Here is a 12,719-nt window from a genome sequence, read left to right as displayed (position 1 = left end):
TCAAGATTCTCCCATACAGACCGACTTAGCTCGGTTAATAAGGTGTTTATTATATGGCAAAGAAGAAAACTTTAATTCGTTTAATGTAAATGGTTTGCTGAGATTTTGCTTGCGAACGGCGATGAGCTTAACTTAAACCTGCCAAAATTTGCTCGTCCTTTTTACTTTTTTTTTTTTGTTGCCAGGCTTTTTGGCACTTCCATAAATGATTGAGAAGAAAATAAAAGAAAATGGTGAACATTTTTGTATTTTAGTTTGCTACTTTTTCAACGCAAAATGAAACAGGTCTAGATGGCGGTCTAGATGGGAAAATCTAGACCGCGGTCAATATCGATTTCAGCCAATCAAATTCGTGAATTCGGTAGTTCCCAGTCCTTGTGAGAAACACCCATATAATAATGTGGAATATTCCTTGCTTGTTTCTTTATATATTTTGTCTTTGACAAAGCGGCCAGGCCAGAGGTTATTTATCTGCTGTTCACCTGATTTGCCAGCTGACTTGCCGATCTCCGAAAGGCCGCCACGCTGCCGAATGCGAAGACAGCGGACGACCCGCGTTCAAAGACAGTTATGTGTTATGTCACTTGTCCTCGAAATCGTATTGATATGACAGCTCGCGCACAAACTGAGAAGATATGAGTTGACTATGAAGGCTTGAAATTCTATTAAGAATGACTGTGGCCTGACCGATTGGGGACGTAGCTTGTGATAATACCGATTCGATTTTTCCCCCAGGCCCCAATTCATGCTTTGTTTATCACAGTGCCAATCGGACTCTGCCATAACAAGAACGTCCTGGGCACATGATCAGGGGGCACAGCCGGTAGAAACTCATGTTTACAACTGTAACACTTCCTCACGTTTGCCCAAATTGTTCCCTTTTCTTTTCCTTTGTCCGCCATGTTGAATTCTCAGGTGGATTACCGCTGTAAACTCGTTCCCGGACTCCCGTTCCCGGTTCCCCTTTCCCCGTTCCCCGTTACCAGTATTAGTAACATCCGTGCGAAACATTTGATTTTTTAAATGTCAATAAAGTTCCTTTACTTTCAACTTAAAGTTACAGTTGAATTGCCTTAGTATCAAATGATAGTTAAAACATTTGTTTGTGAGATTCATTATGAGAGCTCGCTTTTGCTCGGGGTGGCTGCAACAGTTTCAGTACTTTCCAGCTGTTGCACTTTGAAAAATCGGTAATAGCACTCTTTGTACCGTGCCATAGAAAACACAGCCAATCAGAATACTGGAAAGCCGTTTTATACTAGACGGTATTACACACAATCGTCTCATCGTAAGCTCCGTTGATGGTGTTGGGCACTGTATTTTCTGACATGGCGCAAAATAGTTATACAACACTTTCTCGTGGTACACCATGGAATGTTCCATTTGTCACTTATCGCAGTCTGATATTTGCGCACGCAATTCACACATCATGTCATACCAAATGATAAAGTAAACGCATGTACCAAATAATAAAAAGAACAACTGTAGTGCTGGTGACTATTCGCTACAACTTTGCGTGGGCTCAGCGATCTTTGACGTTCTTTGACCCTTATTTTTCTTTCGATAGATCACTTTTCTGCCATTTTCCCATGTTTTGCAAATTGAATGAAAAAACCTGTATACCCCAAGTTTGAAATTTTACCCCACACGCCATCAAATTCCGCTGTATTGAGTTTTTCGTTAAGCTTTACGACGCCTTCATTTACCTCTACGTTCTAAGAGAAAAGATGGAACATTTGAATTATTAACGCAAAAGACCCATGTATAAAAAAGTGACATATAGGCTGCCTCCTTTGACTCATCTTCAATATTTTTGGCTAAAAATTCTGTAGGCCATGTTGCGTTTCTTGAGCCAATCAAAAAAAGAAAATCTGGGTATTTTTCCCACACTTCGTGGTCCAGAAACGAAGTCGCTGACGCGCATTTTTTCTATCATTTCTTATACAAGCAATTCGTTGGCTGCGGTCACATCAACACTGTTTAAAATAGATTCTTCTCGTTATTATTAACTGGCTGCAGTATAAGTTTAAAAAATTCTATATATTAGAATATTTTCGAGCGAAAGTGTCGGCCTAATGTGGACACCCGGAAAATTAGGATACTTTTGTGTGTCCCTTTGGTGTCCGTATTAATCAGATTCTAATTACATTTTTAAAAAAATATACACCAGTTGCTATAGCAGTACAGCCAAACGACTCGATCAATACTACTAATTACTTTCTACAAAGACTTACACCACACCCCACACCCCACAACCCTCCCCCTCCCCCCGCCGAATACAGCATGGGAACCTTCGTGATGTGTGTATATTGTGGCCCTTCAGCACATTGATCACTATAAACAGCAACATGTCAACATTTTTTTGAACAGTGATCTACTGGCAGCCCAGCTCTCAGCCACGGAGTTGTCGTTAACAGTACCACGTATCAGTAAAATCGAAGAAATAAAACGGTAGAAAAGATACAAAAAGAGGGATTTTCAGATTGAAGTTTACTTTTGAAAACAATGTAATGTTCTGAGACAAAAGTGTTGTTCTTGTTAACAAAGTAAAACGAGACTTTCTGCTAGAAAACCCGTCATAAATTTTCATTTAGCACGCATAAGATTTCCATTATGGAATAACTTAAAAAGTTCGTTTCATGGAACCCTGGCGCCTTGTCAATGGACACAGAAAAGAACTTGAAGCTTTTTTTACTAAGTGCAAGTTGCCTAGCTTGCCAAGGAGTGTTCTGAAATTGAATAATCTTTTTGCATACTCAACAATGTGCCAGAGGGAGCTAATGTTCTACAACAGAATTTTTTTAAATTCTCAAGATTATGCCCTTTTGATCAGTGCAACCAAAGTTGGTGACAGTGACTGTTTTGTTTAACTTTGTTTTATTTTCAGACGGACAAGTGGCGACGCTAGTCAAGCCCCAAATAACACGCCATGAAATAAGAGAACAGCTAAAACAAGAGATCGTAGAGTTTTATGCAAGATTTCGGCAAAAGTATCTTGCTTTACGGCGAAAACATATCAAAGAACTTAAGGAACTTAGAAAATTGTCCAACAATAATGGCAGCGCAGGTAAACAATTCCGCTAGTCTTATAATTGTTATTGCAGGTGTATATAATCCGTGTTGACCTGGACACAGTGCATAAGAACTTCGCATCATTTCTTTTTCAGTTCTCAAGTTTGATGTTATGTCCTTTCTGTCACTATGAATAGACTTAACTCTGAAGAAATATTTCTTTGAGTTTTAATCATATGCACGGTTTTCTGAAGGCGCAATTTAAGGAGCTGTTCTCTAGGAGATGTCACGTGGTCTCACCTGTAGTTGGGGACAGAACCAATTAAATGTATCGATTAGCGTATATACCCTGGAAAACTGAGCAGCAAAAAAGCTGTTCAAAAAGGCTCAAAAACCATACTGTTTGGGGCGACGCATGCCTATATCGCTCACATAACGGAGTACACTCCTTGAAGCAGAAGCCAATATGGTTCCCGCGTAGAGCAGAAAACGAACAAAAAGAGGAGAGGACTGGAGAAGAAAAAAGAAACTGTTTTAAAGAGCCAACCAACGAACCAAAAGGGCTCAACGTCATAGTCTGTAAGGTGTGCAATGTACTATATTTCGAAATACTAATTGCTTTTTAACATTGTTTTATCATAATCTACAGACGTCAGAAGACTGCCGGAATTTTCTGCAAGTATGTTCATTAATTTTAGCTCTCCCGTTGTTCTCTTATTTGTTATGTTGTGACGTGTGACGTATCCCTATGTAGATTAGGTGACGTTGCAAATTTTTGTGGGTTTTAATGTTGCTGTGTTGAGAAACACGAACTGTTCTGGTTCTTCTATACAGTTGTTGTCGAGCAGGCATGGCTGCGCACTTTCTGTTTTAGCTGACAGATTTTTTTTTAATCTGATGCCAAAGACAAGACTCATAAACTTGCGAGACAACCTAATAAACCATTTTCGAGTTGCTTTTTACCTTTGTTTCAAAACAGTCCAGGTGCACAACCTTTCATATGGAAATTATGACTTCAAGGGACACTATCATGACAATTTACTGAATGTTTGGTCAAGATAGTGTTGCGTTATGACTAGGTAAGGAGATGCTCCTAGAAATCCAAGACAAAGATATTTTTAAGTGAATTGTGATAAGCAGAGAAGAATTGGAATTTATTTCTATCGATTGTTCAAGACTACTACTACTACTAATTCCTAGCTCTCCTCTGGGAGAATAGGGCCAAGACTAGCCTAACAGAATTTGAAAAAGTCTGCCGAGCCTTTTTCAAATTTACACCACGACCCCATGTATGCCTAGCCCACTATAACACTCCCTTGGTGGCTTCAGGGCCGATGAATTTATGTCTTTAAGGTTTTGACTTTTGGAAGTCATAAATTTGGTGCAAAACTTGACCATCATTTGTCACATGAGTTACTAGGATGTGAACTACTAATAATAGCCCGTGCTGAGGACAGCGTCGAATTTGTCTGTGTTACTGGGTTCTTTGAGCACCGCGAGCCGGCTTGGAGACAAAGAACCAAGTCATAATCCTCCCTCTCCGCCCCTCCCCCCCCCCCCAGCACCCCCCCGACAACTTATTGACTTCATCATTCAGCTTCTTATTTCTATTTCGTGTTCTTGTTTGTCCGTTTTAGATCGCAAGGGAAATTATGTTGTTACCAGAGACGCTGACGTCAATTCCATATTAGAAGGACTGGACATGACCATATTCGATAAAAGAAGCAGCAAAAGATGGCATTTTTGAGTAAAAGAAAGACAGTATTTCATAAACTAAAGACTGAACGAATAATTGAGCTACAGAATAAATATGAGAGAACGATGTTCCTTTTCGTGAAATTTTAAAATATTTTTGTCTACTTTTACCAATATCTTACCGGTAAAATTCCATATAAGAGCAATTGAAACATACACAAATTGTACAATAATTATTCACACACTTTCTTACCTACGGCCTGCTGTACTTCTAGTGTAGTTATGTCGTTTTTTTGTGGTACTTTACTGTTAAGGTTTGATTTGACCGAAATGATTAAAAATTGAACAGCAACACAAATGTATTGGTCTTTAATACATCAACAATAGCTGTTAATGCAGTTCTCGGTGGTTTGTTAAGAAGCGGCTAAAGTTTGTTTCGTCAAATCATGTATTTTATGGCTGCTTTATTTAATAACAACATTCTACGTCAAGAAAGCAGCTGTTTTTGTTTACATGCTTATGGTTTACAACTGACAGCATCGACCAAACCATTCAAGGGACACCTCCATTGAAGAGGCAGAGGGCCGACTTCAAACACAACTTAAAGCGAGATTCAATTAGTCCTGACCAGCAAATTTAATGACTTTCCATAGGAGGAAGGTAAATTCCTAAAGATAAACATAAGACGAATTAACACAAATTACTAACGGAAGACGGCAGAAAACTAAGAGGAAAATACAAAACAGACGATGAACTGAACGGCTTACCAAAATGCTGGCAACGGGGTTCTGAGAACCAAGAAGTTAGAAGTGTACCGGACGATAAACTAGCACTAAATGAACATGAAGGAATAACACAAATACATACGCAACGAAATTTACATACGACGCGAGAAAAAAAGCGTGCAGAATGTGAAAAAATACATTAACATACGGAACAAAAAAAGACACAAAGAAAACACGAAGTAGCCGCAACATCCATTAAGGGACACTTCTCTTTGTCCTGTGGGTGTCCCTTTTAAGAAGGATTCGCTTATTACAAACCACCTGTTCGGCAACGACAAAAAAGGATCAAGCCATGATTTCTTTTAGCCATTACTAATTTCTTTTCATCATACTCTTTAATTTACAACACTATGTTCCAGTATCACACACCAGTATATATAAACAATAGCCCCATTTGGTAAGAAGATATTCTCAGATATTTGTCCACTGACATTATCTTTTCCGAGAAGTAAAAAGTTTTTCCAGTGGCGTATATAGCTCGAGGACAACTGTAAGCTTTGAGGAACAGATAAGGTCCAAGAACTAATATCCGATAATATTTTCGCGCCAAATGGAGGCTATTGTGTTTATTATCCTTCAAATATTTCTCACAACACGTGCCGTTTTGAAAATTGGAGAATATCACTCTGATATTCCCCAGTTTTAGCTGGGACATATTCAGTCACGTGACACATTTAGACCAATCGCGCACGAGCGAACATTTTAATGGTTATATACTACTTAACAAATTGACATCAGTTTTTTAGGCGTCTGTCCACTTATTGATGATAAATTGCGTCATAGCATTGTCAAAGTGGCTGTGGAACCACGAGCCGCAGGCGAGTAGTTCCGCAGTAAACTTTGACAATGTTATGACGAAATTCATCATCAATAAGAGGACAGACGCAAACAAGACTGATGTCAATTTGTTTTTTACAATAACAAGACCCCAAAATGGGCAAATGCCGGGATTAAATGAGGGGACAAGACGCCGTAAACCTGCCGTAAACAAGATAAGTGAATTTTATTCAAAGTGACGCGAACATTGCCAATAGCTTTTCTCGCTTTTTGATTGGCTATTTAAAAAAGTCAATAAAATCTCATTGGTTGAAAAGTTGACAGTTGACAGCTAAAAGTTGAACTTGAAAGCTTGCATAAGTTAAAATTTTATCCGTCTGTACTCTTATTGATGATAAAAATGAGCCAATAAGCGCGCCAGAAAGTAGACAGTTATTGTAAAAAATATATTATACAAACGAATAGGGTTTTTCACGCGTTCTGATTTGTTAACTCGGAGGTGATTAGCAAAGTACTATTCACCTCGACGTCTGTAAATATTGTTAATTCTACGCAATATGCAAAATCGATAAAGTAAAAAAATCAACATTTTAAAATATCAATGTTTGGGTATAATAGAAGTTCGTGGGAAAACTCGTTTGCCTTTAGACTTGTACAAATTATCAGATATTCAAGAAATAAGTATAAAATAGCTTATTTTTCTTGTTACCATAATACCAATAGCAACATCCCATATTTACCAGTCGTGTTCATATGAAAGATGACTGAAGTTTTCGACTAATTATTTGGCTTTAATGCGTTGTGGTATAGACAAATTTTAACCTGTTGGTTTAATACGAAAGGGCCTTCATTTTATTGTTCTCCAAAGGTATCAAACTTCGTTCAAACGGGCTCTATTTTAGTACATGCGAGCATGCACAATATTTACGGATTTTTCTTAAACAAAGACGGCTTGGTTTATCAGTCATACAAAGCTTGTACATTCATAGTCCACCTGTACAAATAACGAAGTTTGACTCATAAGCTTACTGTAATTCATCATGTAATACCCATTTATTTCTCTTATTGACAAGTCAGTTCGTCGATTTGATTTATTCACCTGCACTCTGTCTGTATTACTTCCCACGACAAGAGTCAAAAAATTAAACTTCGCAAAAAAACACACACACCTATACAGAAAGACACTAAGCATTCCCAGTTGTTCGCAAAGAATAGAACAGGTCAAAGCCTTATAACGGGCGACTAACTACTGGAAAATATGTTCCAAAGTATCATATGTTCACATACAAAAAATTAGGCAAAATGGCCACGAATTTTATCGCAAGCAAACAAACTAAAGCTTCGAAGTGTATACTGAGCCTGTGACTTGACAGTCCACCTGCAGTACTCTGATCGCTGTTAAATCATTTCTTCAAATAAATTAGACTGAAAAGAACCATTAACCAGTTAACACTGACGTCGTTGTGAAATCTGGGTTCACTTAAATTTACCGGAAGAGAAGAAAAGGGAAATAATCGTGTTTAATTCGATGGAAATGTCGATGAAGAAGATCAGGGTTTTCCTGTGTGCGACTGTAGGCTATGCTTGTATTGTTTTGGTAATATACCTATGGATTTCTGAGGGCAGTCGGTTGACGGTTCGAGTGCAAACAGAAGATGAATTTCTCTTACTCAGTAAGAAAGAAAAATTCCATCCAACGTCATTAGCATACAACAGGCAGCAGTATCGTCATCTACCATTCAAACTCTCGACGGCAAAAGAAACAGCCAACATACTGCGAATTTCCGAGACAAAACGAGAAACCAGACATCGAACGTTTTTGAAAACTCGAACCAGATGCACAGAGAAATACTTGCTTTTAATCTTGGTTCCTTCCAGTCCACTGAATTTCAAAAAGAGGCGAGTTATTCGTCAAACCTGGGGCACTGACTATTCCATGAAGAAATCTTGGAGGACAATGTTTCTTTTGGGACAACCACGGCATCCAACGGAGATGAAATACTTGTCTGCGGAAACAGCAATTTATGGTGATATCATTCAAGGATCCCAAACGGATTCTTATCACAATTTGACTCTAAAAACTGAAATGGGCCTTGAGTGGGCAGTGAAATATTGTGATTTCGATTTCCTTTTAAAGGCCGATGACGACGTATTCGTCAATACTTTTAAATTGTTAGATTACTTAAGAAATCCTGATACTCCCAAAATTAAGCTGTATCTTGGCAATGTCGCGCGACGATCGAAAACGCAACGGGATGGAAAGTGGGCATTATCTTACGAGGAATACCGAAGCGAAACTCTGCCGAGATTTTGCCTCGGACCTGCCTATGTGCTATCTAAAGACCTTGTTCATCAATTTGTGGACATATTTGACCCAAAGAAGCCTTTGAAACTTGAAGATGTTTACATGGGAATGTTGGCGGAAAGAGTTGGTGTCAACCCTCGGAGACATCGTGGATTTAGGACTAACAAATACGGACAGTGCTCACAAAATGTTAAATTAATTGTGATCCATGAGGCACCGTCAGATTGTATCATTAAACTCTTTAACAAAGCTTTAGAAGAAAGATTTCAACAAGAGATGAAACAGTCTTAACAACATTTTGTTGAGGTATCCACAACGACAACGCGGTTACATCAGGGGCACCCATCGACCGTTTTCTCTGGGATGGGCTATCTGGTTAATTTTAGGTTGCACTAAAAACATTTTATCTGTTCGGTTATTCTAGGGGAACTTGAGTATTCTCAAATTTATTAGGGTTTTTTTTTGTCCATTTCCCGAAAACCCTAGGTCTTATCGCCTCTCTGAAAATGATAGCTGACCTTTTTTCGGTACTCAAAACGACATTTTTAACAATCCGAAAACAACAGACATTGAATTTATCATATCACGAAAGTTCGAGGCGGACAATTCTCCTAAGAAAATCAGAGGGGATTAAAGCCCTTCCGAACAGATAATTTACCGAAACGATCCGTTGGGTGCCCCTATTACACTTTGTGATATGTTTGTATTTGTTTTTCAAGCAGTCGCTTTGAAGGGATTGGCATTCCGGGAACCGTTTCATCCTGCCGCCCATCATTTAACATGGCTGTCATGTTTACAGACGTTTCTAGTAATTTTAAACTTAATCTAAATTGTCCACATGCCTGATCTTTGTGCGGATTTGTGACTTATCTACGAGCGAGTGAAATTTTATCTTTACTACGCAATTGTACAATGTGATTGCATTACTGATAGAATAATAATTTTATTTCTTTGAAAGGGGAGATGCACTTTAGACGGGGACTGGCAAACTAGTGGCGCTCTATAAAAATAAAAATAAATTATAAACAATTAAGAGCTAAAAGGTGGGAGCTAACTGACGACAAATGCTGACAAAATCGATCAGAATCGATCGACTGATTAACCGCTGTGACCTTGGAATTCCCGAACTCACATAGCAAAGTATGATTGGTAAAAAATTGAACTTGTTTTATTGTTTATTATAATTAGAAAATTCAATTGCACCAGTTAGTACAATACAGTGTTAATAAAAAAAACGTTACAGTGTATTAACATGTGCAAAGTACGATAACCCATTTCTTGTTAAATCAACAAACAGTTACAAATTGAAAAGCAGATTGTCCAGTACTACAGTCGAACGTCTGCTAACGACCACTTTTTTGGTCCTAGCGGATGTCAGTCCGTACAAATACTCTTATTTAACCTCTCTACATCGGCAACGGCCACTAGAGCGCGTTCCAACTGCCAAAATAAGCAATACGGAGTTTTTAAAAATAAAAATGTTTCAACTCCGGAAAAAACAAGTGTTATATTTCATCCTACGTTCCCAGAACGGCCAGCTCCCTACAATAGACACTTCCCTCTGTCTTTAAGGTGGCCGTTGTTAACAGGTTCTACTGTTTACGGTTTAGCTTTACCGACAATCATTATAACTCCTCGCCAGAGAACACAAACAAAGCAGATTTGATAGCAGAGTTCAAATTTTAAAACCAGTGGAGGATCCAGACCTTGAGCTAAGGGGGGAGGGGGGAGGGGGGCAGTTTTTTTTTTTTTTTTTGCTCCCCCTGCCGGCTTTTCTTCCTTCTGCGATTTTTTTTTTTTTACCCAAAATAAGGGGGACCTGGGCCCTTCGGGCCCCTCCCCTAGATCCGCCACTGAAAACGGTATTTTCTCGAATAAATCGAGGACGATCAATGTTCTTTTCGGGACCAAAAAGAGGCTGTTATTTAAACAGGATGGGAAAAAATCCTCAGAGTAACATTCCTTGACATGGTCATAAACGTATTTGTTTCTTCTTACAGCAACCTTATAAAAGGTAACATTTTGCCATAGAAAGGACAAAACTTTACAAACCACAGTCCTGAGAAAAAGAGCGAACTCAACACTTTCTAGCACATCAGATCATAGTTAATAGAGGACAAAGAACAAAAAACAAAGGACAAAGAACTTACGAAAACAAAACGTTTCGATTGGTTAGTTCCTCGGTCAGGAGTAAACAGCTATTGTGTTTTGTGCATGGTCAAGGCCAAAAACGAGAACAAAGAACAAAGGACAAAGAACTTTGTCGGCGAGTTTCATAACCATTCCCCTCTATTAACTACTAGTATGATCGAATGACTTCAGACTTCAGCGAACGATGCTCGGTTCAGTCACAGATGCGAAATTCAAAAGAAACGAAAACAAAAACATAGACAACAATATAATACCGCTCCAAAATACAATGAATGACAAACAATAGATCACGAGTAGCTTTCTATGCAAGCGCCGTATATAAATTAACGGTGGTTTCTAGCTGAGCATCAAGAATTTAACCCTATACTTTTCTCTACTTTTCCACCAACCCAAAATTTGTACAAAATATTATGTTATTGTTTTTGTTGTGTTATTCCTTGCAGTGGAAAGATGTGCAATTTACCATGATGTCATTAATCTAGTTTTTCGATCTACTGCCGCTGCTCCTGCTGCTGCCGCTACTACTGCTACTACTGCTATTACTGCTACTACTACTACAACCACTACTACTAATACAACTACGACGACGACGACGACTACTACTACTACTACTACTATCAATGTACCTGACATTACTAATTTTGCTAATTTTCGGACTTTTCCAACTATTCTCCGCAAGTGGGACACCAGCTTGGCCTTTGCCTGCTAAATTACTGCTACAAATGATTTAACGGCGTTGTCACAGTTCTCAATTGCTTCCGAAATGCTCAGTAAATATACTCACTTACCAATCATGTCAATTCTGTGCCTTTGCATGCAAATTTTTTGTCAAACGTTTCCTTGATGTTTCAGTAGTCGAACAGGCTTCATGTTTAGTTCTAGCTAGGCACTTTTGCGAACGTGGCAAATATTGATTCAAGGAGATGCAAGAGGCCTGACAGCCGGTAAATCTGTGGAAAGTAAACCTACCTACTCAAAGTAAAGGAAAGACAGTTATTCGTAAATCTCTCAGATGTTGTGATTCGTCTACAGATAACTGGCTACCGTAATTTAGACAAAAGTGATATCATTTCTAGTTCTCGGCAAAGCTCTTCTTATTTGGGATAACTCGACAAGATTTCCATGCAACCCCACACATTTATCATGCAGGTCTTTTGTGCACCTAAACAATAGCCGAATGTCCTCCGCACCGACTAAGTCACTGCGGAAAAATTTAACCAATGACGCGACCTTACTCTTGTAGCAGCGGCTCGGGAGCACCGGGCAGGTTTTCAAGCAAATGTTGAGAAGAAGAAAGGAAACTATCATTGCTCGTTAATCACCAGGCAGAAATCGGATGTACCTTTTCGTGCAGTGAGAAACATTCTCCAAACAGGTGAAAAAATAAATTGTGTAAATTCTCTGGAGTGTTAACTAGATAATAAGCCGTTTACAAGGACCAAAAAGAGACTATTATTTAAAGAGGGTTACTTTAAAACAATTGATTTATAATCATGAAGGGATAAATTGTTAAGAGGAGTATATCACAAGACACCCCCTCCCCCCAGCTAAGTTTGCTGTTGTTTCTGTCATTTTAGTCAGAATGGGAAACAAACCCTCTCAGAAATATTCCTTGACATGCACAATAACATTTTCTGTTTAAAGCAACCTACTAAAAGGTACAATTTTGCCATTGAAAGGAAAAACTTTACAAGCCGTGATCCTGAGAAAAGGATTGACCTGAACACTTTCGAGCACATCAGATGACTTCAGAGAAGTCAGCTAAGTTGCTGCTGCAAATGATTAAACTACGCCTTTACAGTGAGGGTGGTAAAGGGGGGGTCTACATCACTTTTCACGGAAAATAAAACGGTCCTTTCACAATTCACGAAAAATTAAACAGGCATTTGACGCTACACGGAAAAAAGGAGAATGTTTTTCTTTAAACAAAAGTTGCATACCGTTACATTTTGAAAAATTACGTCCAAAGCAAAGCCTTGTTAGTCGTTTTCACT

At 38.6% G+C, this 12,719-nt stretch overlaps 2 protein-coding genes across 3 annotated transcripts in view; both read left to right on the top strand.

Moving 5' to 3' along the window:
• LOC110045851 (uncharacterized) overlaps positions 1-5,065 on the top strand; it is a 41,228-nt gene extending 36,163 nt beyond the window's left edge. For both annotated transcript variants that reach the window (XM_089287647.1, XM_089287646.1), the window contains 3 exons: positions 2,888-3,067; positions 3,662-3,691; positions 4,650-5,065. In XM_089287647.1, the coding sequence (XP_089143773.1) occupies positions 2,888-3,067; positions 3,662-3,691; positions 4,650-4,759 (320 nt within the window). In that variant the 3' untranslated portion in view covers positions 4,760-5,065. The remainder of the gene's footprint in view (positions 1-2,887; positions 3,068-3,661; positions 3,692-4,649) is intronic.
• Positions 5,066-7,469: 2,404 nt separating this feature from the next.
• Positions 7,470-9,819, top strand: LOC110045462 (beta-1,3-galactosyltransferase 5-like). Its single transcript, XM_020751074.2, has one exon. It carries the CDS (start codon positions 7,798-7,800, stop codon positions 8,863-8,865), a length of 1,068 nt encoding a protein of 355 aa, XP_020606733.1. The 5' UTR covers positions 7,470-7,797; the 3' UTR covers positions 8,866-9,819.
• The last annotated feature ends 2,900 nt before the right edge of the window (positions 9,820-12,719 follow it).

Source organism: Orbicella faveolata, unplaced genomic scaffold, assembly GCF_042242905.1.
Source record: "Orbicella faveolata isolate gen_17 unplaced genomic scaffold, um_ofav_v1 contig_1, whole genome shotgun sequence".
Lineage (NCBI taxonomy): Eukaryota > Metazoa > Cnidaria > Anthozoa > Scleractinia > Merulinidae > Orbicella > Orbicella faveolata.
This window is presented reverse-complemented; position numbering and strand designations above follow the sequence as displayed.

Coding starts and splice junctions, on each gene's coding strand:
- LOC110045462 (XM_020751074.2), top strand. CDS start 7,798: ATGGAAATGTCGATGAAGAAGATCAGGGTTTTCCTGTGTGCGACTGTA.